This window comes from Myiozetetes cayanensis, unplaced genomic scaffold (assembly GCF_022539395.1).
Source record: "Myiozetetes cayanensis isolate MyiCay16 unplaced genomic scaffold, myiCay2020 scf14, whole genome shotgun sequence".
Lineage (NCBI taxonomy): Eukaryota > Metazoa > Chordata > Aves > Passeriformes > Tyrannidae > Myiozetetes > Myiozetetes cayanensis.
Genome location: NW_026087048.1, coordinates 10,790,639 through 10,813,452, shown reverse-complemented (window position 1 = coordinate 10,813,452; position 22,814 = coordinate 10,790,639). Strand labels below are relative to the sequence as shown.

The window sequence follows — 22,814 nt, the reverse complement described above, 5'->3', positions numbered from 1 at the left end:
TTTTGCAGGAAAGAAAAAAGTCACTATCTAGTATGTGAGTCAGCCCTGAGCACTGAGCTGAGGGGGTTAGCTATGGACATAAATCCCTAAAAGCAGCATGTCAACAGAAATGCTGACAAATCCATAACTGCACTGGCATTACCAGCTATGGCCACGGTGCTCTGTGCCCCAGTACCACAGCCATGACTCTTCTCTTGCTGTGATCAAAGCACTGGGGTTTCAAAGCAAAGTTCTTTTAGTCAGACCAAGTAGTCTTTGAATACATTAACTTTAAACCTCCCTAAAAATACTGGCAACTGCTGTCTGGACTGCCCACATCATAGTTAGAGAGATCACAAGCCACAGTGATACTGATTTATAGAAATTGATTTTTTTTACCTCATTACTGGGATTTCCAGCAAATCTGTACATTATTAACTCTTTAAAGACAGACAACTGTATTTTTTTCAGTTTAAACAAATCAATTTCTGCAGCTGGACAGTCCAGGCAGACTATTCCCACTGAAGGATTCACTTAATAGCCCATGGTAAGGTATTTTAAGAAGGGTATTTTGTAGGTTAATATTAATCTAAACTGGTAGAGCTGGTCATCACGGAGCCAACCTACTACTCCAGTTTCTCCTGATTCATCCATCAGCCCTTGTACTTTTCTGACTGTGCATGGCACCAGCAGCTGCACCAAACCTGCCCCATTTGGTGGGGAAGTTCCTCCCTGTTCAACTGAAGTGAAAAGGGAACCTTATCAGTTCTTAAAAGGTTCAAACAACCAGAGAAAACAGAGCAAAATCATTCATCATGATGGGGTGGGAAGGCATCTGCTGAAGCCTGAGCTCAAATCCAGATTAAATCCTCTTGACCCTTACAGATGCTTTTCTTGAGTGCCCCATTAACATGGGGGCACCTATGCCACAGCCCAGCGCTGGTGGCATAGGACAAGTCATGGTCATGGAGAGCCAGAAGAAAAATCTGGTGGTCGTTCAGAAAGGTTTTTTTGAGTCTTTTTACATTTGGGCATCTCTGAGAAAACAAGCTGTGACTTCCCCTGCAGAGCAAACAGCCTCAAGGCAGCAGACACTGAGCTCAGCTGGCCAGGGGCCCCAGACCTCTCCCTGCCGCAGCGCCTCAGCAATACCAGCAGTGCCTCGGGGTGTTTATCTAACCTGCTCTTAAAGATTTCCAGTGACAGAAACTCCAACACCTTTCCAGGCAACCTGTCCCTGCACCTCTCTGCTCTCACTGTTTGTTAGAAAGGTTTTCCTATCATTACCCTGAACTCTTTCAGCTATAATTTAAGCCCCTTATCTCGCTGTGAACACGCAGAACAAATTACTCACCTCCTCTCTGCAGCAGCCTCTTATGTATTTGAAAACTGCTCTCTCTCCTTCTCCTGTTTAGGCTGATGCCAGTGCTTCTGGTGTTTACCCTGGTCTTGCTTCTGATGTCCAGGAGTGTTGGTGACCCAGTAGCTACTCTGCTGAGTAGCATCCATTACATTTTGCTGCTGAACCAGGTGGCGAGGACACTTGATAGAAGTGCAATTTTCCACACCAACCAGAAAATTGCAGCAGCACATTTTCCACAGAGCAGGCTTGTTGGCTGTCTAGCAAATGAAGTGGGCTTCAGCAAACAGGTGGGTTCAGTGGTTTCTGAGGGGCTTTTCAAGGATATTTTTCAGCCTGGGAGGTAGAGAGGTCTGTTGAACACCTGAGATCAGCCCCAGCTGAGCCTCATTTACAAAAGAAACTCCTAAGCAGGGGAAATCACTGTCCAGTGACACTGATCCTCATATGGCCTGTCATGATTAAAACTGCTGCTGTTAAACACCCAAAAGCTGTACAGTTTGTTGGAGAAATTGCAACTCACTCTCTGTGTACTTTAAACTGCCGCATTTAGTGTCCTAGCACTGTAGTTAAGAATTCAATAATAGAAATAAACCACTAAAGGGTTCTGTGCTGCCATTTGGCAGGAGGTACCAGCCACAGGAAGGCAGCTGAGCCTCTGTACCCTTTTCTCAGCTTTAAATAACTGCACTGCTGAAGGGCATGGCCTGGGAGAGGGCAGCTCTCAGCCCCAGCACCAGCCCCCTCTGCCCTCCCACTGGCCAAGACCCCTTCTGCCCAGGGTATCCTTGGGGAACAGATCTCTGCTCTGGAAGCGCCAGATTTTGTCCTCAGTTCCAGTCTCTGGGAAGTGCTCAGCATTCGGGGTGCTGAAGTCTGAATGTGCACTGCCCATTGTGCCCAGCTCCCCTCTACAGACATCTTCTCAGAAAAGATGAGTAAGAACCGACCTGTGCTGCTGCTGCTGCTCTTGTCTCTGGTTTGATGGCAGTGGACAAAAAAAAGGTTGGTTTTATTCTGACATTCAAGCAGCAGTAGGTGTTTGAATTACAATTCATAAATATTTGAGAAAATAAGAGTATTTACATATACCATTAGTGATGGCGCAGTTGCTATCAACAACTAGAGTACCATGGTATAAGTAATGCTTATTTCATAGCAGTATCCTAAAATGACAGCACACTGAATCCACTTCTTCTGTCAAGATACATTTTTATTAAGGGTCAGTATAAACTTCAAAAAAAAACTCGAATAATTTTTGTCACTATCTACCCAAAATAGAAACAGTCTCTACATTGAATGTAGCTGAATTTTTAAATAGTCAGCTTCCAGGCACAACACAAAGACCTGCCATTTATAAGGCCATCAGGTAATTTAAATTCATGAGTAGCTATAAACATGTATTGAAGTTCTCAGTGGAGAAATACAGCTCTGCATTATAGGACTAGATCCTGGAAAATATTGTCTACAATATTTTGGCTCTTTCTTTCATTGTAAATGTAGATGTACGAAAAACATTTAGCGTCTAAAAGTTCTCTGGACTTAATCTTTTGGCTAAAAAGTAAACTTTTGAGTAATTACTGCAGTAGTGCTTATTTCAAACTTAACACTAATTTTCCCCATCAGCATTATCAAGCGCATTCATAAGTGCATACTTTCTAAGATGATAATGATAAATTATCCATCCTTGTAGTTATTTGAGAGTGAGCAGTATTAGAAAAGCAAAATCTTAAAGACTTTTCTGGACAATGGAGGTAGGAGTGAAAGATTCCAGATTATGCTAAGTTTTCTGGTCTGCCTTTGTCACCACAGATCTGGTTCTATTTTTATCTGACAAAGAGATTTTAAGTTATTTTTTCACTCCTTAAACTTTGTTGTGATAGCATTACCTACTGTGTAGTAACAATCTAAATAGTGTATGTTTCAATCCAGCATTTTAACTGTCTTCAGGTGTGGTGAAAGCATGACAGTTCAGCCAGAAATACCTATTGATGCAAGCATAATTTGGAGTATGATTTCTTACGCAAAAATAAGAATCTGTAGCTCCTATATAGTAAATCAACAGGATGATTTTACTTTACAAGACATTTTGGACTATCACACACACACACAATCACACTTCTTTCATTTTGAAAGGGACAGTCTTCCACAATGTGCAAAATGAGGCAGACAGTTCCAGTCAGTAAGTCTGTTATGCTGAACCGGTTAGCTGTCCCATTCTCCATTATTGTGATCATTGTCCTCCTCTTCTTCAGAATCAGCAGACACTTTCTTAATTCTCTGCATGGCTGCCTTAATGCTTCTCTCTAGGTCATTAGGGGATCCTTTACTGACATCTTTCTCAGTATCTCGATTCACTTTCCTTAGTTTAACTCCTTGCCTTATTGCAGAGAGGATGTTGTCTTTCACAGAGGCATAGGGGTTTGGCTGTTCCACTTTGCGAAGATGAACTTCACTGCGTTTCAGAGAAGCCAAAACTTCATCCATGGAACCTGCCAACAGATAAATCTATTGTTACCAGAAGAAAGAACAAGACAACCACACTTAGAGGTATAAAGCCCTACCCAAGTGCTCAGGGCTCTCCCTTTACTAAAGATAGGGAAAAGAATGGTCTCTTCTGGAACAGACTCTTTCAAGCTTCTGCAACAGCAGGCTCTGGAACCGGTTTGAAAAGCAGTTAAAGCTTTTATATCTCAAATTGAGAATCCAACACCTCTTCAACGCTTTACAAGGTGGTGCTCTAAGGAAGACATTATACACAGAGGATGATGCTCTTTTTCATTACAACTTTATGGGTTTTCAAAAAAATTTCACTGAACGAAAAAATCTCCTGCATTCTCTATTATAAACAATCTACCATCCCTCCTAGCTTGCTCAGAAGCCTGCTGAGACCATCAATTGCACTTTTGCTCAGCCAAGGGAAAAATGAAAGGATTTGAGTAGAAGTGCACCATTGAAATCAGTGGGAGCCAGCTCAGACCCTACGCAGGCAGCTCTTTTCTGTATGGACTTAAAAAACAATTCCCATTTCACAACTTGATTTAAATCTCAGGTGCATGTTTCCGAACTTCAGACCATGAAGGGCACCATAGTGAGAGAGCTTCCACTAGTCCTCCTGATACATACTAATTTGTGTTTTACTCCTTCTGTTGGATTCTTTGCTGCTCGCTGCAGACTGTCAGGCAGTGAGGCCACGTCCCTGGACAGCAGTTGACTCCTACAGCAATTGGCCCAGACCATCTGTGCCTCACAGCCAGAAGTATTTTTGCCATGCGCAGTGCACACAAGGTTATGTGATTAACATGAAGCACTTGAAATGTAACATTTTGCTAAATCCTGTGGTACCTTCAGAGACTGAAAGGGATCAAGCAAAGATCCACCAGGTCATCTTGCAAAGCCTACAAGTAAGAAAGCCTTAAGTCTAATAATGACAGGGGCTGCCTGGTAAAATACTAGTCAGGTTTATAAATTGTAAAAGAAGCCTCTCCTGGCTCTTCACATACAAAACCACGAGTAGTCCATAACAAAACCAAACATGTTTACGAAGCTGTTTCAGTAAGTTCCTGTGGCACTAATTTAGCAATTACTATTACAGCTATTAACACGATGGTTTTCTTCAAGCAATAGGTGTAAACAACCAATCAGATCTCTCCAGTAAACAAAAAATAATTTTTCTTATTCAAAAATAATGAAAATACATCAGTGTTAGGCTATGAATGACAGCAATATTAGCTACCAGCAAGGCCATTCCAACAGCAATCAGACTACTGTGGTGTACAACTCCTGCTGCTAATCAAAGCTTCTTAAGAGTATCCGTGGTAGAGTTATCCCATGGACATCCCAGACCGAAGTCTGCATTGGATGCACAGTAGTTTGTCGTGGGAACTCGACTGTGTCTCAGCCCATCAGCTGCTTGTACTTCCCCACAGCTTGGAAGAACTGAAAATGCTGAACTTTCCTTGATATTTCTGCCTGTGGTTTGCCTCTTAACTGAGAGGATACAAAGGCTGCTTAGATGTATTGTGAAGAGTCTGAAAGGGAAAGGAACGCACCATGTTTAAACACATTCTTCATTCCAGCATAAGCTCCACTGTGAAAAACGACAGGAAAAAATTGCTGCCTTCCAACTTAGATCAATCTCCCTGACACAGTCAAAATATCCGCTCGCTTTAGAGATAAAAATAAGCCTGTTAGCAGGATGTAACCGGTGCAGCCTTGGGAGGCTGCTGAGCTCTATTCTCATTCAAACTACTGTTTCAATTGCCAAGCTCAGCCTTCAATTACACCTGCACAATCTTGCTAACAAAGCAAAGGTGTAACAGAGTAGAATTTCTCTCCTAGGAATGTGTGCCAGAGCTATTCACCTGCCTTTCAAATCCTGCTTGAATAGTGCATGAATTCTTTTAGGAAACCTTTATTTAGAAACCAAGCAAATTGTAAGTGGACACAGGCTGTGCACACCTTAGAAATGCAAGGAGCCCAACTGCTAGATCTGTAGTACATAAATCATAAACACTGAAGTGCAGCCTTAGTACCACTACAAATTTACCCACAGTGGTCTTCACACTGGACAGGTGATTAATCCTCAATCAAAAAAACACATTCGGTCAAAAGTTCCAAAACTGCGGCAAGAACAACCCCAGCAATAAACTTGTTTCTCACCAAACAAAAAGAATAAACCTCCTTTCCTTAGAATTTCTTCTGACACCTTCCTACCTATTGCAGCTGTGGGATTTTCAGTCTCATAAGAAATGCAGGTCCTGAATTAAGATCTCTACAGAACTATTAGTGCTGTGATTAAGCATGGTTTAAACTAATTTGTGAGGCCATACTTAACAAGTATGCAGAGATTCAAGTTGAACTGTCCTAAAAGATTGACCTGTCCCCTTTTACAGCACTTCACAAAAAATGCCAAGTCACACACTCCAAGTCCAAGCATCAGGACCCTGTGAAGTGAAATCATTGGTACTCATTTAACATCCTGAATTATTGTCATTGTTATTGTATGTGGTTTCTTAGACCAAGCTTTCCAAGCTTTTTCATTCTCCCAATCAAGACTACACACTATTCCTGTCCAGAACCACAGGGAGGGGGAACACAAAAACATAGGAAATGAAGAAAAAAGCACCAGCCGACGTGAGCCTACTTACCTATGCAATTATTTATAGACGTCCTGGGTGAGTCATCCTGTTTGTGCAGTGCAGGGCTTTCTGAGGGGCTATTGGAGCTGAGGGGAAGTGGTTTATCCTCTGATGCTGGTGGTGTCTTTAACTGGAGAGGTAAGGGGGGAGGTGGGGGAGGAGGGGGTAAGAGAGGAGGAGGTGGTGGAGGAGGTGGTGGTGGTGAGGATGGAGAGACCAACAGTTCCTTGCTGTGCTTTTGTTGCTCTGTGTCACCATCAGCAAGCTCTGTGTCACCATCAGTAAGAAAAATCTGGACAGGAATATCTGCTGGGGTGTTCTGACACAAAGCTTTTGATTCTTTGGTTTCGATCAGCAGTATGCTCTGTGGCTGCTCTGGAGCTGTCCTTGGCTCTCGGTGAGGGTGCAGGGGACAGTCCTGCTGGGGCTGCCCTTGCTCTGGATGAAGGTGGAGGGGACAGGACTACAGCCTGCTGAGTGATGCTCCGTGGCAACTTGGGACTGAGAGGCTGGGGACGAGATGTTTTCAGAACAACATGAGCTGGACACCTCTGAAAAACAAACCAGAAGGCAGGAGGTCACATCTCCATCGGACTGGCCAAAACATCAATCCCAAAAAGGCAAAAAGCCAGAGAGTACAGACCTGTCCCACTCACCCATTCAAGCAGAAAATTCAACCCCAAATAAATTTAAATGAATATCAAAGTATTTCTTTCAAAGTCATTTTCTCACCTCTATTCTTTGCAACAGGTTCCACACCTGGAAACTATATTCTTAGTGGATTTAATCCTCTTGACTCATAACACATAATCCTATTTTAGGCTATCTAAAACGTTGTCTCTGATTTGGAATGTGCTCACACGTGAGCTATGACTAATTTCTGAAATTGTGTTTTCACACCATTTAGGACTACTGGAGTTCACAGTACTTGCCTCCCTGAATGCTTTCAGCCTCTCCAGTGTTTTCTGACGTTCCTGGCTTATCCAAGCCTTTTTCTTTTTCTCCTCTTCTTTTTGCTTGTCCCTCTTCTGCATTAAAACACAAGTAAGTGAGACTTAGTGTGTGAAAACAAGCAGCTGGCTGATTCTTCAAGGCTGCAATTCAGTACTCACTATCTGTATGTTGTGATGCTGCTGGAAGCGTTTTTTGCTCTCTTCTGCCTGTTGCAGTCTCTGCCGGTGGCTTGCTTCACATTGATCCTGGGAGAAGAGCAAAATTCAGGCAACGCTCAGTCAGTTCACATTTACTGTGCATCATCTGTGCCATTAACTCCTGTACACAGACCACTAAATAGCAACCATGGTTGCTATTTAGCAAAGCCAAGAAAGATGGCTAAGCTCAACTAGTGTCGGATGTGAGACCCTGAGGGTGAAGTCTGTGGGATTCCTTCATGGCTAAAGCCAGTGGGACCATTTGTTTTCCTAATTAGTCATATTTTTATTCATGCTGCAGAGAAAATAAACCTTGACCTGAATCGACTACTGTCTTATACTTTTGTTAAAAAAAAAAGAGAAAAAATGGGGAAAAAAAAAGAAAAAGAAGAAACAAGCTCTGAAGGAATGTCACCCAAGTACCAGTTGGAGGGAAGGGATGCAAAGACATGAGCAAGAAGGCAAGAAGGAAGCTAGCAGGGCATTACAAAAATACAAGGCTTCTTTCCCCCTGTCCCTTATTTGCCATAGTTCCCAAGTAAAAAAGCTAGGGAAACAAAGGTATGGGAAAGCACAATGAATGCCTAGCAGGAGTACTTTCTGTTAGTAACAAGTGCCACAGAAAAGCTGCAGGCTTCAATATTTTCTCTGGGAGTCGCTATTTGTCTCTGTACAGAGGGGGATTGTCCACATGGCTGGACAAGCATTTGCAAATCATCTGGCATTTGGCTTTAGTGTTATATAACCCATAGACAGCAATTAAGTAAATGAAAACAGAAGCAAAAGAAGTGTCTGCCAAGGAAGCAGTTGCAAGCAAGACACAATGATGGCTCACAAAACATTTCCAATGTCATTCCCACTTTGTCCAGGCTAGTGAGGGGTAAAAGGTCAGACAGACTGGAGCGCAACCTCTGCTCTCAGTTCCAGCAGGACTGCAGGTGTAAAGTAAGCTCAGCCTACTGGGAAGGTTCATGAGAGTCAATTTGTGTCTTCCTAGTACTGTTCTGAATAGGAAACAAAGGAAAAACTGCCCTTTGCACAGAACTGAGAGGTTGGAGAGAGAACTGCAGCAGTTAAGTTTTCCCCTTCCCCCGTTCAGAGGTAAAGTATCAGTGTGTGGGTTGTTCTACCACTGCAGCTTCCTTCACTCCTGTACTGCAGCTATTTTGAAAAGGCTGCTAGGGCAAAGCTCCAGCTGGCCTCAACAGGGCTCTGTTAAGGCTTAGCTGATGGGGGAACACCTGAGTCACCAGGTAAGTTTGTGTTCTCTTACTAAGCCACATGCACTTGCACCACACCACAGAGTATAAAGCTGGCTTAGAATCACACAGCCCTCTTTTCTGTTTGTGGGCCTCGGCACTGAGTCTGAATCATCTTGTATGCTCCACCCAAAGCTTCCCTAATTGTTTCCTGTCCATCCCTCGTGAGTCAAGATATCAGCTAAAGAAAATGCACATCTCCAGGACTGCATTTACTTTTTTGTTCCTGAGGTAGGCTCTCCTCGCACAGACAGTCCCACGCTTTGTCTCCAACTGCTTAGTCTTCTGCCTCAGCATCGTCATTTCTGACAAGTTAGCGTAATGTTGTCCCATTGTCTGTTCAATGACCTTGAGCTCCTCAGGATTTTCACATGTATCATAGTAAACAACTTCATCCTGTTTCTCTAAAAAGGCATTTGGCATTTTTTAAAAAACCAAAAATTGCCACAGTTATTTAAACATTTAAAGAGCTATTGACATTTCAAAAGCCATTGAAGGCAGTGAGTTAGTTATGAGAAAGTGTAATGCTCCAGAGCCGAGCTTGGTCCTTCACAGTCTTATGCAAACATGTCACGTTACTCACAGGGGTGCTTTGCAGGATCAAATTTATGCTGTTAGCATTTGTTATTTAGCTTCCTCTTACAAATGTCTCTCTGTTTTAACTCCTACCTTCACCAAATGGAGTTTTCCTGGAAAACCAAGGACTGTTCTGATCAACACTCGGTGTCTTATTTTACTATTTACCATATTTTAATTATGTAACAAGCAGCAGCAATGTTTACTTCACAGTGTACATGGTAACAGAATTCATAAGCACAAATAAGAACACAACTGGTGCCTAATTTGCTCATAAATATGTCATGAAGAGACACTTAAACTAGAATATAGCAGTATTCAAGTACCATTCTAGCCAAACCACCTCTTTTTGTCATTATAGGATGTATTTTGTAATTTTTGCATGTTATATTAGAATAGATTATGATGAATTACAGGACCTATTTCAGCAGGTTCACGATATACACAGTTTCTATGCATAGATCTTGTAACTATGAGAGCAGTTAAGCACTGTCAGTATAAGTTATTCCACATGCTAAACCAGTGCATGCACATATCACAGCTGCTGGCAAGATGAGCAAGCACTGTGGCTTTTTTTTAACCTTGTGTTATCAAATTAGTGTCTAATTAGTAGAGGACAAAATATCAGATGGTGCCATGGCATGAATGTTTTCCAAAGATGCTTTCTATTATCGAGACCCAAGCAGTGATATGCTTTTTTAAAAGTGAAAACAGAGCAGGCCATATTGCTCCTGTGTTCTGAATATGTGCTTAAATAATTGTTTATTCTCACCTTTTATCTGCCTCTTTATAGTGTCCAACTGTACAATAAGCAGCATCTCTTCATGTTTCAATACTTCAAGCTGTACATTATATAACTCCAGCTGCGTTTCATAATACTGTATTTCCAGCTCCTCCACTACATTTAAGTTCTCTTCTTGTTCACCGAGACTCTCCATCTGTATAGCCCCAAACAAAAAATAAAATAACAAAATATGCACATATGAAACATGCCTGGATGCACAAGTACCTGTAAAGAGCCTGGCCTAACTGGCAGCTGCTTAGATTCTTTAGTGTGGAAACAACAGAGCGTTAGAAATGGCTTGGAGCAGAAAGTCAGAGCAGCAGAGAGCCTAATTAACCTAAAGTGTAAGTTTACCTCCAGTCTACCAGGAAAGACTTCATTATAAACCACACAAATGATACTACTCCTGAAAACAATCAAATATGGTGCAGTACACTACTCTTGGAAAATAAGTATCAGGTACTCCTAGTGGCAGTTAGAGGGCAAATCAAGAAGATCAGAAGATTAATATTAAACATCTTCATTTTTCAGTGTTGTCTGAAAATAATATCTGGGTTTATCACCCTAAAACTAACAATTTCAAAGGTTAATATCACAAATGCTAACATGACACTTGAAGTGTAAAAGCATGTATCTTAAGTTTTGCGAAGTGTCCTCAAAAACTCAGGAGCAATTAAAAAGACCCTGAAGACATGCATTTTTCCACAACTTAAAACCATGCTGAAAACTTAAAACTGTTTCATAGACAAAGACTTTGAAAGTCTACTCCCATGACCACTTTGGTAGGTTTTGATGAGCCCTTCGCAAAACAGTGACAGAAAAGGAGGCTTTGTAGGGTCTTACGAGTTTCTGGATGCCAGTTCTCTTCTGTTTCAGGCACAACTCTCTTGCCCTCAGATGCTGAAGGGTTTCTTTTGCTAACATACATTTCAGGTTTTCTAGTCGTGGCAAAGCTGATGCCCAGGTGGTTTTACCAAATCTTTCCTCATCTTGTTCCATCTGTTTGTGCATTGCTGTGGATTAAAACATTGCAGTAAGTGAGAAATGCAGTGTACTAATAGCCCTTGTGTGTTTCTGCAGTACTAAAAATGCTGATTCTATTAAACAATTTCGGAAGCTTCTTTGGAAATTACAGGATTAAAAGGCTGAATCTGTGATCTTATATATGTAAGTAAAATACTTCATTGTACCATGGAAACATGCCTTACCAGTTGCACAGAAACCTACTCAGCTCACACGCTGAAATACTGGAGGTTTGCATATTAAGTGTTAAAAGCATCCATGGGTTTTGTGCAGAGCTTTGCAGCCACAGGTTTCAGGCTTTGATAATACTTATGTGCAAGACAAATGCAAGGTGTAAACCAAATTAGTTAAAAGATATAAATCTTAAGTGAGTAAAAGGCTTCTTTCTTAAGCTGGACACTCATCCCAACCTCAGGTTCTGCAGATTCACAAGAAGAGCTCTCATTCCCCTAAGTCAAGTATTTACACAACCTTTTGTGTAAATCATTTCATTATTTGAATTACCTGCCAGAGCCTTTACAGTTTCTTTGAAGTAGTTCACAGTGATATCCTGAATGGAGCACACAGCACTCTCAGCTCGCTTAGTCCATTCTTCAGCATCTTTCTGCAAAGCTGCCACTCTTCTAGGCCCCAAGTTATCATACTGCAAAGACTTCTGCAAGGACACAAATTTCCCAGTTATCACCCGGTTTCCACAGAGGTGCAGCTGCACGATAATGTACTTGGAGACATTTCAAGCAAAGCAGAGCATGGTGGGAAACATGAGCTTCCCCTCACCTGTCACAATGTGAATCACTACTCATGCCTTGTACTGCCTCGTTTCTCATTCTCTAGGCTAACTCAGAACCTTTGTTTCCCAATCTTGACCTCACATTTATTTCTTAAAATATTTTTAAACTATCATCTTAAAAGTCACATCCAACATGAGTGTTTTTAGTTGTTACTAAAAGTAACTCAAACCCACTCTTCTATGCGCAATGTTCTCTTCTATTTTTCCCCATGTGTTGACAGCACATTGCACCGTCAGGTTCTCCAGTTTGGCAGTTCTTTCACACAGGAACAGGGATACAGAAAAGAAACACAAGAGAGTATTTTCATGTCCACAAAGTGTACATGAGTAGAAGACTAGTATTCAAATACTTTTTTAAAACAACTATGTTTCAAATGAGCCTAAATATCCCTTAGAGGTTTTTTTTTAATACAGAAACAAACTTTGTTTTATTTGTTCCAATTTTCACTTTAATTTTCAGAACAGGACACTGGATATTTCACTGTTACAGATTTAGACCTTCAGTATCCAAGCACCTTAGTCTAAACTTACAACTGTTCTGCTCTTTTTGAGAACATCAACAGCTCACTTTCATTTTAACACACTATTTAAGGAAAAATCAAAATGTAAATGGCTGCCATTTCCAGGGGCATCACAACTTTCAGTATGTGCTTCCAGATTAAGATGCACATAAAACTAAATGAACACAGTGACAACTGACATGTTCTTAATATGTACTTGTAGCAGGTTGTAGCAGCAATAGAAAACTTCTTTGAGTGGGAAGGTCTCCTCTGTCTTCCGGTCTATCAGAGCAACTGAATTAGCCAGGTGCATCAGCATTGTTCGGGGAGGACATTCTCAAAGTCATAAACTAATCCCACTGAAGGTGGCACAACAAAGGCTACTTAGATCTCTGTAAATTCAGCCTCCCAGAGAGTAAACCCCAGGGAGGTGGAGCTTGGGAATATTTTCCTTTTAAGTGGGACACTGGTGGAAAGACAGTTGCAGTTCTAGTCAAGCCATTACCAGGGACTCAGAGATCTCTGAGAGCAGCTCAGCCCTAACTCTGAATTTCTCAGTCATGTTTGATGGTGTGGCAGGGGCAAAAATAGTAAATACAGACATTTGAACTTAAACTGCTCCTAAAGCAGCTGGTGCCCTCCTATACAGGTTGGCCTTCCACTTTGTAAAGGCAGACTTACCAGGATTTCCAGTTTGTACAGCGTCGCCAGCTCTCGCATATCTCTGAAGGGCTGCAGTAAATACTGGTAGAATTGTGTTGCCATGGTGACCAAATCCTGATAAGCTTCATCTTCTTCTTCATAAACCTTCATCAAAGCCACCATTGTGTCAGCACTTTTATGCTGCTGCAGAACCTAGTGGGATGAAAGGTAAATCAGACACAGCTGCTTTGCATTCATGTGTGCTGGATGCTGAGGGGCTACTGGGGGAACAACCTGTAGTTCCACAGCCAAGACTTCCCACTGCACAGGAGGTGTATGCCAGGCATTCTGCAGCCACCCCAGCTGAAAATATCTTCGGCAGCACACTGTTAAAGGCACTAATTGCTGCATATTGCATTATTAGACTGCATGGAATGTAAAGCCTAGGGCTTCCAACACAGAAATTCTACTAACTGTGTGCAGATGACTTTGTTGCTGCTTTTTATAAACATAACTGGGAATCTTGGGAAGACAGTGTACTGGAAGGACAAGCAAGACATTCTTAAACTAGCTCTTGCATTGGTTCCACAATTACTAAATGCCTGCTAATGAATTTCTGAATCCAGAATTTCTGACCTCGGGCACAGAAAAACCATACTGACATTTAAAAATAAAAATTCAGAAATATATTTCTACACCAGATAACCCTGCAGTTAAATTCCTTTAACTGTTTTACAATTTATAATAATTTATTCTAAACTCAGTTCTAATGATATTACACTTTCTAACTTGTAATTCTTCCATGGAACTGCTGCCTTCCTGATACACCAAGCCCCATTTAAAGTCTTTACTTGCTTCTATGACAAAATACAGAGTTGGGGCCTTCCCTTCAATTGCATTTGTTTACTGGCAACAATCAAAGCTTCAAAGATTTTTTCTTTGACAGCAGCTGGCAGAGACCATGGCATGCTCCATGTGCCAGGATAGAGTGAGCTGGCTGAGAGAACACAGTGAAGTTCCACTGAGAAACACAGACCTTCCTGGAAGGACAGTGTGTGCTCTACGGCTCCATGAAGAAGGAAGGGATGGGAGGGGGTGCTACAACAGTGAGGAAAAGCATTAAAAAACTAAGCTTGTGTTGCAACCAAAAACCACTGAAATTAAACTGTCACCTTTGCTCTTGCCAGCTGAGTCTGGGTTAAGACAGCAGGAGCAGAATTCCCATGTGTGGATGCATTTTCTCAGGGGAAATCTGTGGAAGTCAGCTCAAGGGCATTTCCCACCCATCCTTCCTGCAGGCCTGGCACAGGCAAGACAGGGGAACAAGAGGATCTGAACTGCAATGTTACTGATATACCAGCCTCTTAGGGCTCCCCAGGAGCTTATGGTAGCTCAGACACAGTCCTAGGACCCACCTGCAGCAATTCCAGTCTGCTTTTGCCGCACTACTAAAGTCAAATACAAACTTGAAAGTTCACTTTCTGGTTCCCATACTAAAAGCAAGTAGTGAGAGTCGTGCTGCTCCTGGAGGATGTTTAGAGTGAGTACAATGGATGTGTTAATGACATTTTAAAGTCAACTCATGAGACAATTATTCGTTTACAAAGATTTGGGCTTTTTTTGTTTGGGTTTTTTTGGAAGGGGTGGTGTAGTGTGTCTATCATTTGACCTGTTTTAAGGTAAAATCCCTGCTTTAACACAGTCTCATACTCTTTTCATAGAATTCCAGTTCACCATCAGCCCGACTGACTTCTTTGATTGTTGTAACAGTAATGTTCTTGTGTTTTTTTCCTTGAACACACAACACAAGAAGTATTTACACAATACTGCTCTCCTCCATCCTGTACCAGTACCTTTTACATTCTCCAAAATTAATTTCCTGGCCGACAGGATGAAGTATTTGAGAAGGACATGGACACAAAGAGGGGAGAAGGATGCTCTGGTACCTAAGGCTGGGTTAGTGGCTATTTCTTGAATCTTGCATAACTTGGCCTAGAAAGAAATGTAATGAACTTATGTCCCTGTTAGGCCTGCAAGTACAACACCACCCTATAGCATCTTTAGCCATATCTAAAATGTAGCTGGAAATAGTAAAATAACCGGCACCAAGTTCTACTTGATTCCCAAGCCCCAAACTGCCACACAGCTGTACATATTTGTGCTGCTTCAAAAGAGTGTGGTGGCTGGAATGTGTCTGTAGGTGGGCTGTGAACTTTTACAGTCAGTGACAGACACTGACTTTGTATACAACACAGTACACGTTCATGTAAACTAAAGTTGTCTTTTTAAAAACAGTGTCTTTCTGAAACAGGAATGTTGTTACAGCTGTTAAACACCGCAATAGCAAACAGAAGGCTAAAGTCAACTGTCTTAACTTCCTCCAAAGCATGATCACTTTCATAAGCTTACTTTGCCGCAAAACAGACTGAAAACAGGTACTGCAAAGAAACTGTAGCAGCAACACACTGGTGAGCTTGAACTTATCTGTAACTCCTGTTTTAACATTCCGCAACTGTGTTACCAGATACCATCCTTTGAATTCATGCTTACAACGAGAGGAAAAAAAAATTCCAGGAATGCATCTATAACAAGAAGAAACTTAAGGTACTAAAGGAAGAAAGGGCTAACATCATTATTATTTCATCAATCATTAGGGAAGAATTTGATATTTTTTAAAAAATAACACAATTTCTCTGACTACCAAACAGTTATTTGGCATAGGACTAGGGCAAAGTTTGGTTTTTATAAATAAACCTGACTTAGAAAACTAGCACATGATTGTACTCTCCTCTTAGGTTACTGTTCCACCCATTGCACAACACTGCTGGGTGTTTTTAGCAATGTGTTTTTGTAGGAGTGCTTACAGCTTAAGTAAATGCCTCAGTGTTCTTATACTGACTGCCCACCTGGAGCTAACTTATTCCCCACTTAATAAAGTCGCACTTACAAAACTGACGACACTTTGTACTTGAGAAAGTTGACTTGGTGGCTCCCAGACAAATAAAAAAAAGTGTTTGTGTAAGCACAAATATGGACATTGGACAACACTACGAGCAAGATGATCTCAGCGGCTCGGTCGCCCTTGCTCACATGAGTCTTGCAAAAGTGTCTGCCCCGAGCGACTGAAGCTGCCGCAGCAGCGGCTGCCACGCTCACCGTGCACCTCCCAGGCGAGCGAGGGTGAGCTGCAGCACCAAACAGCGAACGGGCTCCTACAGCATGGGGACCTTCAGGGGGGCCCGGCAGCATCCTCACCCGGCACCCCCGGGGGACAGCCCCGAGCCCCGACCCCTCCGCCCCCGCCCGGCCCCGGGGCCCGTACCCGCCGCAGGGCCTCCTTGGCCCGGGCCAGGTGGCCGCGCAGGGCCTTCCCGCGCAGCTCCTGCAGGCTCTCGAAGTACTCGTCGTCGCAGCGGCGGTCGGCGGCGAACAGCGCGTCCAGCACCACGCGGCCGCCGCAGAGCTCCAGGGCCCAGCCCAGGTACAGCTCCAGCGCCCGGCACAGCTCCTGCAGCTCGGCCTCGCCCGGCGCGGCGCCGCCGGGGAACAGCACGGCCCAGAGCCCGCCCGCGGCCGCGCCGGGCAGCGCGGGGGGCAGCGCGGGGAAGGCGGGCTCGAGGCGCGGGCACAGGGCCGACAGCTGCCGGTGGACGCCGCGCAGCGCCGGGGCCGAGAACAGCCCGGCCCAGCTCTGCGGGGCCTGCGCCGCCGCCTCCGCCCGCCCGTGGCAGGTCACGGCGAACGCGCCCTCCGCGCCGTTCCAGCCCACGAGGAAGCGGAGGCGCGGCGGCGGCTGGGGCTCGGCGAAGGCGGTGTCGCGCACGGCCACCCACCCCTCGAGGCTGTCGGGCTGCGGCTCCATCGCGACAGCGGCGACAGCGCCCGCGCGGGCCCGGAGCGAAACAGAAACCGGCGGCGGGCGGGGCGGGGCCGCGCGTGGCGTCAGCGGCTGCTCGCGCGCCCATTGGCGGGCGGGTCCGGGGCGGGGCCTCGACGCCCGAGGGGCGGGGCCGGGGCGGCCCCCTCAGCAGGCGTGGAAAATTGATGGGAAAAGGAGCGGCAGGGGCGGCTCCGGGAAAGGTCGGTTCTTCGTAGAGTCGTGGGGTGGTTTCGGTTGGAAAGGGGGCTTGAAGATCGCCTCGTTCCAATCCCCGTGCCGTGGGCAACCTTCAGCTACATCAGGTGGCTCAGAGCCCCATCCAACCTGGCCTTGAACACCTCCAGGGATGGGGCATTCAATACTTCACTGGGCAACCTGTGCCAGTGCCTCACAGCCCCCACCCTCAGCCAAGAAACTCTTCCTAGTGTCTGATCTAAGCCTACTCTGTTTCAGTTTGAAGCCATTCCCCCTTGTCTTCTGTGATTCTGTCAGGACAAGAGGGCACAGTCTTAAGCAGTGCCAGGGGAGGTTTAGGTGAGACATTAGGAAGAAGTTCTTTACAGAGAGAGTACTTGAACATTGGAATGAGCTGCCCAGGGAGGCGGTAGAGTCACCATCCCTGGAGGTATTTAAGAGGAGACTGGATGTGGCACTTGGTGCCATGGTCCAGTTGACAAGGTCATAGGTTGGACTCGATAAACTCGGAGGTCTTTTCCAACCTGATTGATTTTGTGATCCTTGTCCTGTCACTACATGGTCTAGTAAATAGTCTTGCCCTATTGTTCCTGTAAGTTCTCCCTTCAGGCACTAGAATGGAAAATTTTTGTGAAATAAGCAGCTATTTCTGTGAGGAGTGGTGGGGAGGGAGCAGGGGACACACAGTCCCTTGGGAAGGAGCAGCATCCCCTGGTTCGTGCTGCTGCCTGAGGGAGAGTCCAGGCTGCGGGAGGTTCTCCTCCTTCCCAAGATTCCTGTGGTCACTGAGAAACTCCATGAGTCCTTGCCATGTCCGAAGGCAGGTGAAATCCCATGCTCCTTCCCCACAACGCCCTGTGCCCATTTGCCCCAACATCCAGCTCAGTCCTGAGGTTGTCACACTGTGTATAAATACCCCCCAAAATGCTGTCTCAGGGGCTGCTGAGGAGAGCAGAGTGTTTATATGTCGCCTCTCCCTTATTCAGGCCCTGTGTGCAAGCCTGAATGCAATTCATGGTGCACAGAATGTTATGTTCCAGTCTTTGACAGCGAAGCCGACACTGCTAATTTCTCAATAAATTAGGGCCTGCAAGATAGCGCAGTGTAATACAAAGCAAAAAATAAGTTCTCATTTGAAAAATTAATAAAATGTCAGACAGCATAAATGTTAACATTTCGGCACAGGCTGCATCATTTATGTGAAAACATCTCTGCTCTGATCTCGCAGATGATAGAGGCGCTGTTAGTGGTAATGAGATCATGCCTACATGGGCAATTAACTTGTGATTCCTTATCAAACAGCAAACAATGGCACTGCTAGGAACGCAAGAAAATGACACCAAGTTTAATTGGAAAAGGAGAAAAAAGCAGAGCTGTGACAAGATTCAATAGACATTTCCCCTTGTGCTGTCTCCTGAGCCCAAGACATATATAATGCAACGTTCTCGAACGTGCTTAAGAACCTCCTGCCAGCAAGGCTGGCTCAGTAGCGTGTTCACAAGCAGCAGACTGTGTGTGGGTTTGAGCAGATACACAAAGCTCAAGTGCTACAGCAATCAATAATCAGTGGTAATACACAGCCTGCGTTTTTTATCATGTGGACCTCTACTCAGTGTAGATTGAAGGGACATGTTCCCATGAAAACCCACTGGCCACTTTCTTCACTATAATTAGCTTACCAGAGGTCTGGCATACACATACAGGGTGGGGATGTATGCATATGTATAATAAGCATATGCAACAGTATGATTTCTATTTTTTTTCCTAAATTCTGAACTTTAATATTTTTTTCTACTATATGATCATGATTCCAACTCCACCCCATAGTAAAGCTTCTGCCAGTTTAGTAGAGAGGGCTTTGCCAGTAAGTGTTTGCAGAGAACAGAACAGATACTTCCATGTAGTTGTGCAGCAATGCTGTAAGCATGTGTCCAGCCACGTGCTGGATGCAGGTTTTGTGTATCCCACACATGATAGTCTGCCTAACACCCCAGCCTTGGAAGTCACACCCAGAGGCAATGACTGCACACTGCAGGGTTTATTAATACCACCTTCGAAAGTGAGAGGCTGCTCTGGCTTTAGTGAGGGCTCTCTATAACCATTCTAAGTACTTCAGATCCAGGAATCAACCTTCAGAGCCTTTTCTCGGGGTATGACATTCATCCTGGTGACACTCAAGTAGCATGCTGCTGAAGGACAGCTGGGGCACATCTATATTTGTGCCATTGCTCATTGCTGGCATGTCCCTATCGGAGCAAAGAGGCAGGCTAGGGTTACTGCCATGCATCTTCCAACTGCAGTCATAGGAAAGTGGCAAGGAATTGCTTTCGTGTGAATTGATTTTTACTAGGGGAAATAGAAGTGAACTTTGATGCCATCTGAGCTATCAGAAGAATTTATGACGTCTTAAGATAGAAGGCAAGTTTTTAGGTAGTAACATTCTTTGTTATGTATTTACGATAATTGACGGTCACGGACTTAAACATGCTTCGTGTAATTGTATCTGTGCCTGTAAACTGAGCAAACACTGAGCAATCATCTGAAAATCTTATTTAGGCAGCAGGCTTCCAGACAAACTTAATTATGCTCATTTTAATTTATTTTATTTTATTTCATTTTGGTAGGAAAAATACATGTTAATTCACTTTTCTAATTAGTAGTAGCTCCTAAAGCAAGTCTTACTGTTATAATTATGGGGGAAAAAGTCTTTGCAGGAGCCAGACAACATTTTCTGGTATGTGTCAAGACCTTTTCTCTGTTAGCATGTTAGAATTTGCATGATTTATTTTATTGCCTTTAGCATAAATGGTATTTCTGCCTAACTTCTGTGGTTTTGTCTATAGTAGGATATTGCTATAGCTGTAGAATCCACACCTCTGTCTGCAGTGCCAGAATACAAACGGTGAACTTTTGTGTGGGTTTTCTTACAGATCTGTAAGGCTGGAATCAGTCAGGGATATAAATCCAGAGAGTGCAAAGTTTCTCAGTGTTTTTCACTAGTTCAAGAAGTTGTTTTCTAATAAGTCACTGACTGGGCTAACTTTGTTAGCTAAGTAATCCTCAGGAAAATTAGTAAAATATTGATGAAATAAATTTGAGGTAATAGCAACTACTCAAAACTAAAAAGACCATAAATAGTAATTTGAAAGCAAACTTGTATGAAAACTTACCCAGAAACTCTGATAACACTGATGTCTGATTGATATTTTGGCTTTTTTTTTTTTTCCTGCAAGAAAGTGGTTTTAAAGCTTTCATATGCTTCACTTACCTAGGATTAGATGTAACTACAGGTTCATTAATATTCAGCTGAAATCTTTCCATGAACTCTTCTGCTTGTGGTAGTAAACTGCTGATAAAACTGATCTGAGTAGGTTTGTAGTCATGATTTCATTCATGCTGGTGAGCAGTGGAAAGCTGTGGGAAGGTTTCAGCTCTGACAGAGCTGACTCTGTACTGGCATTATTTCATTGCTGTTGTTAATACAGGCTGGTTGGAAAGAGTGGGCTTGGGGAGTCAGCATTAAAATTGCCTTTGCACCTTAGTGTTGTCCCACGTGCATCTGGGATATGCTTTATCATACAGCTACCATATTATGTCACCCTCACATGCTACCTCATTGCACAGAATGGACAAAATGGGCAAGGTCCATGTCAGAGCAGACATCTCTCAGTTCACAGGTCAATGACCTGCCTTGCTCCCTAGTTATTGTGTGCTTTATAATGGAGATCATCACTGATCTTTTTTCTGAGCTTCTTTTACCTTGTAGGGGGATTACAATGTAACCATTAGGAGTCCAGGAGGTCTTACAAACCAACCAATTACAAGAAAGGGTTAACAAGCAATAGGGAGACTTTCAGGTATCTCTCAGGACATTCCAAAGGTACAGTGAGGACTAAAGGGATCTTGGGAAGAAGAAAGGTTTACACAAAGAGTTAGAGAGCCATTTTGGAAGCATGTTCACTTTAAACAACATTAAAAGCTTCTACATCCTTTTATATATTGCAAAGCTACCCCAACAAATATATATTTTCCACAGCACCTGAGAACTGTGAACACCCCCAAAGGGCACTATGCTTTCCCTGCAGTATTTTAAAGAAAGGACTCAAGACCTGGACTCAAGTTTCAGTATTGAGAATGGCAACTTGAAAAATCCAGAACAGGATTTTTTAAGGCATTTTCTAGTGTGTTACGTGGCATCATTGGTCACAAGAGAGGACATTCTACATTATGCCTGACTGACAGTTCAGAAAACACTCTTGACAGCAGCTGAAGGGTGAGCAGACTTCAAACCAGGCCATTTCCAATTGCACAGAACAGCAATAATTGTGCCTGAAGCACAGCTGAAGTGTTGAGCTGAGGACAGGGATAGTCCATAGTTTGGAAATCAGGCATCAGGCTCACAGATGAGCCACTCAGAAAACAGGATTCACACCAGAGACAGCTCTTTGCTCTGCTTTGCACAGAGGTGAGAAAAAAACAAGCCTCCCATGGCTTCCCTTCAGAAGCTTCACTCAGGAAGTGAAGCTACTGGCTGTGGTCTTTCCCATGCCTAACTCCAGGACATAGGCAGTCCTCAGCCAAATCTATTCCATCTATATATTTTTAAGCAAGAAAAACTCGTGCTTGATATCTAAGTATGTAGCTAAAGATCTTTCTTATCTTTTACAAGATTGAGACTCGACATCCTGAAAGCCTTGCTGAGGATACCAATGTCATCCAGGTCTGGCAGCACGAGAGAGCATGAAAGTAGTGGCCAGTCACGTGGCCATTCAGCTTCCCCACCAGTCCCAGAGTCTAGTGAGACTGAGACTGAAGGTTTGATATTTTATCACATGGATCTTTATGGATCAAAGGAGAGGTTTGATATCTTTCCTGAAGAGCTGCCTGGTCGAGGAGACAGATCTCTGGCGGATACGAGAAGGGAATCTGTATCGAGTAGTGAAAAAGTTCCACGCTCACAAGAAATTGGCTATGACATGGAAAAGGAGGTTGCAGAGTTGGCTAAGATGTATGGACTTGATGAGGATAGAGAAAAAGAGCTTGAGCTTCTTGGAGGACGTGTGGAGATGGAGAGCAGATGGCCACCTGCTCGCACACAAAAAGCAGGATCACAAGGCTCCATATATAACGCATCAAAAAGCAGCACTTCAGTGAAAGATCAAAGTCAAAGCACAAAGCAACAAGGACTTTCTGGCGAGGCTTCTCAACATGAAGATCAGAGCAAAGCCAGAGCAGATGATGAGGCTGAGAGCAACATATGGTCCAGAGAGGGGCTTAGCAGTGGCGGCATGTCAGATGAGTGGAACAGTCAGGCTGTCAGTGAGGAGCAGGAGGAGGAGGAAGAGGAGGAAGTGGCAAATGTTTTTTGTTCTACCTGCAAGATACCAATCCGAGCTTTTGACAAACTATTCGGTGAGCACAAGGATCATGAGGTGACTCAACTGCCCAGTGCCTTGGAAAGTGAAAAGGTGAGAGTAATACAGGTGTACTGGGGTGCCTCTAAAACAGTGTTCAGACATAATAAGAATCACACT

At 43.6% G+C, this 22,814-nt stretch overlaps 2 protein-coding genes across 3 annotated transcripts in view; one reads left to right on the top strand and one right to left on the bottom strand.

Annotated features, from left to right (window-relative positions):
* Positions 1-2,531: 2,531 nt before the first annotated feature.
* On the bottom strand, positions 2,532-17,067 carry WHAMM (WASP homolog associated with actin, golgi membranes and microtubules). The gene is given in 11 exon segments (XM_050309763.1): positions 2,532-3,831; positions 6,490-6,868; positions 6,870-7,031; positions 7,413-7,508; positions 7,593-7,679; positions 9,107-9,294; positions 10,239-10,404; positions 11,094-11,263; positions 11,778-11,928; positions 13,245-13,418; positions 16,528-17,067. Coding segments are annotated over 11 exon segments (2,400 nt in total). The 3' UTR covers positions 2,532-3,544.
* Positions 16,563-22,814, top strand: part of FSD2 (fibronectin type III and SPRY domain containing 2) — a 21,057-nt gene continuing 14,805 nt past the window's right edge. Inside the window, exons 1-2 of one of the 2 annotated variants that reach the window (XM_050309764.1) lie at positions 16,563-16,686; positions 21,950-22,748. In XM_050309764.1, the coding sequence (XP_050165721.1) occupies positions 21,990-22,748 (759 nt within the window). In that variant the 5' untranslated portion in view covers positions 16,563-16,686; positions 21,950-21,989. Of the gene's footprint in view, positions 16,687-20,952; positions 22,749-22,814 lie in introns of those variants that run through there. The other variant, XM_050309765.1, reaches the window with a different exon arrangement.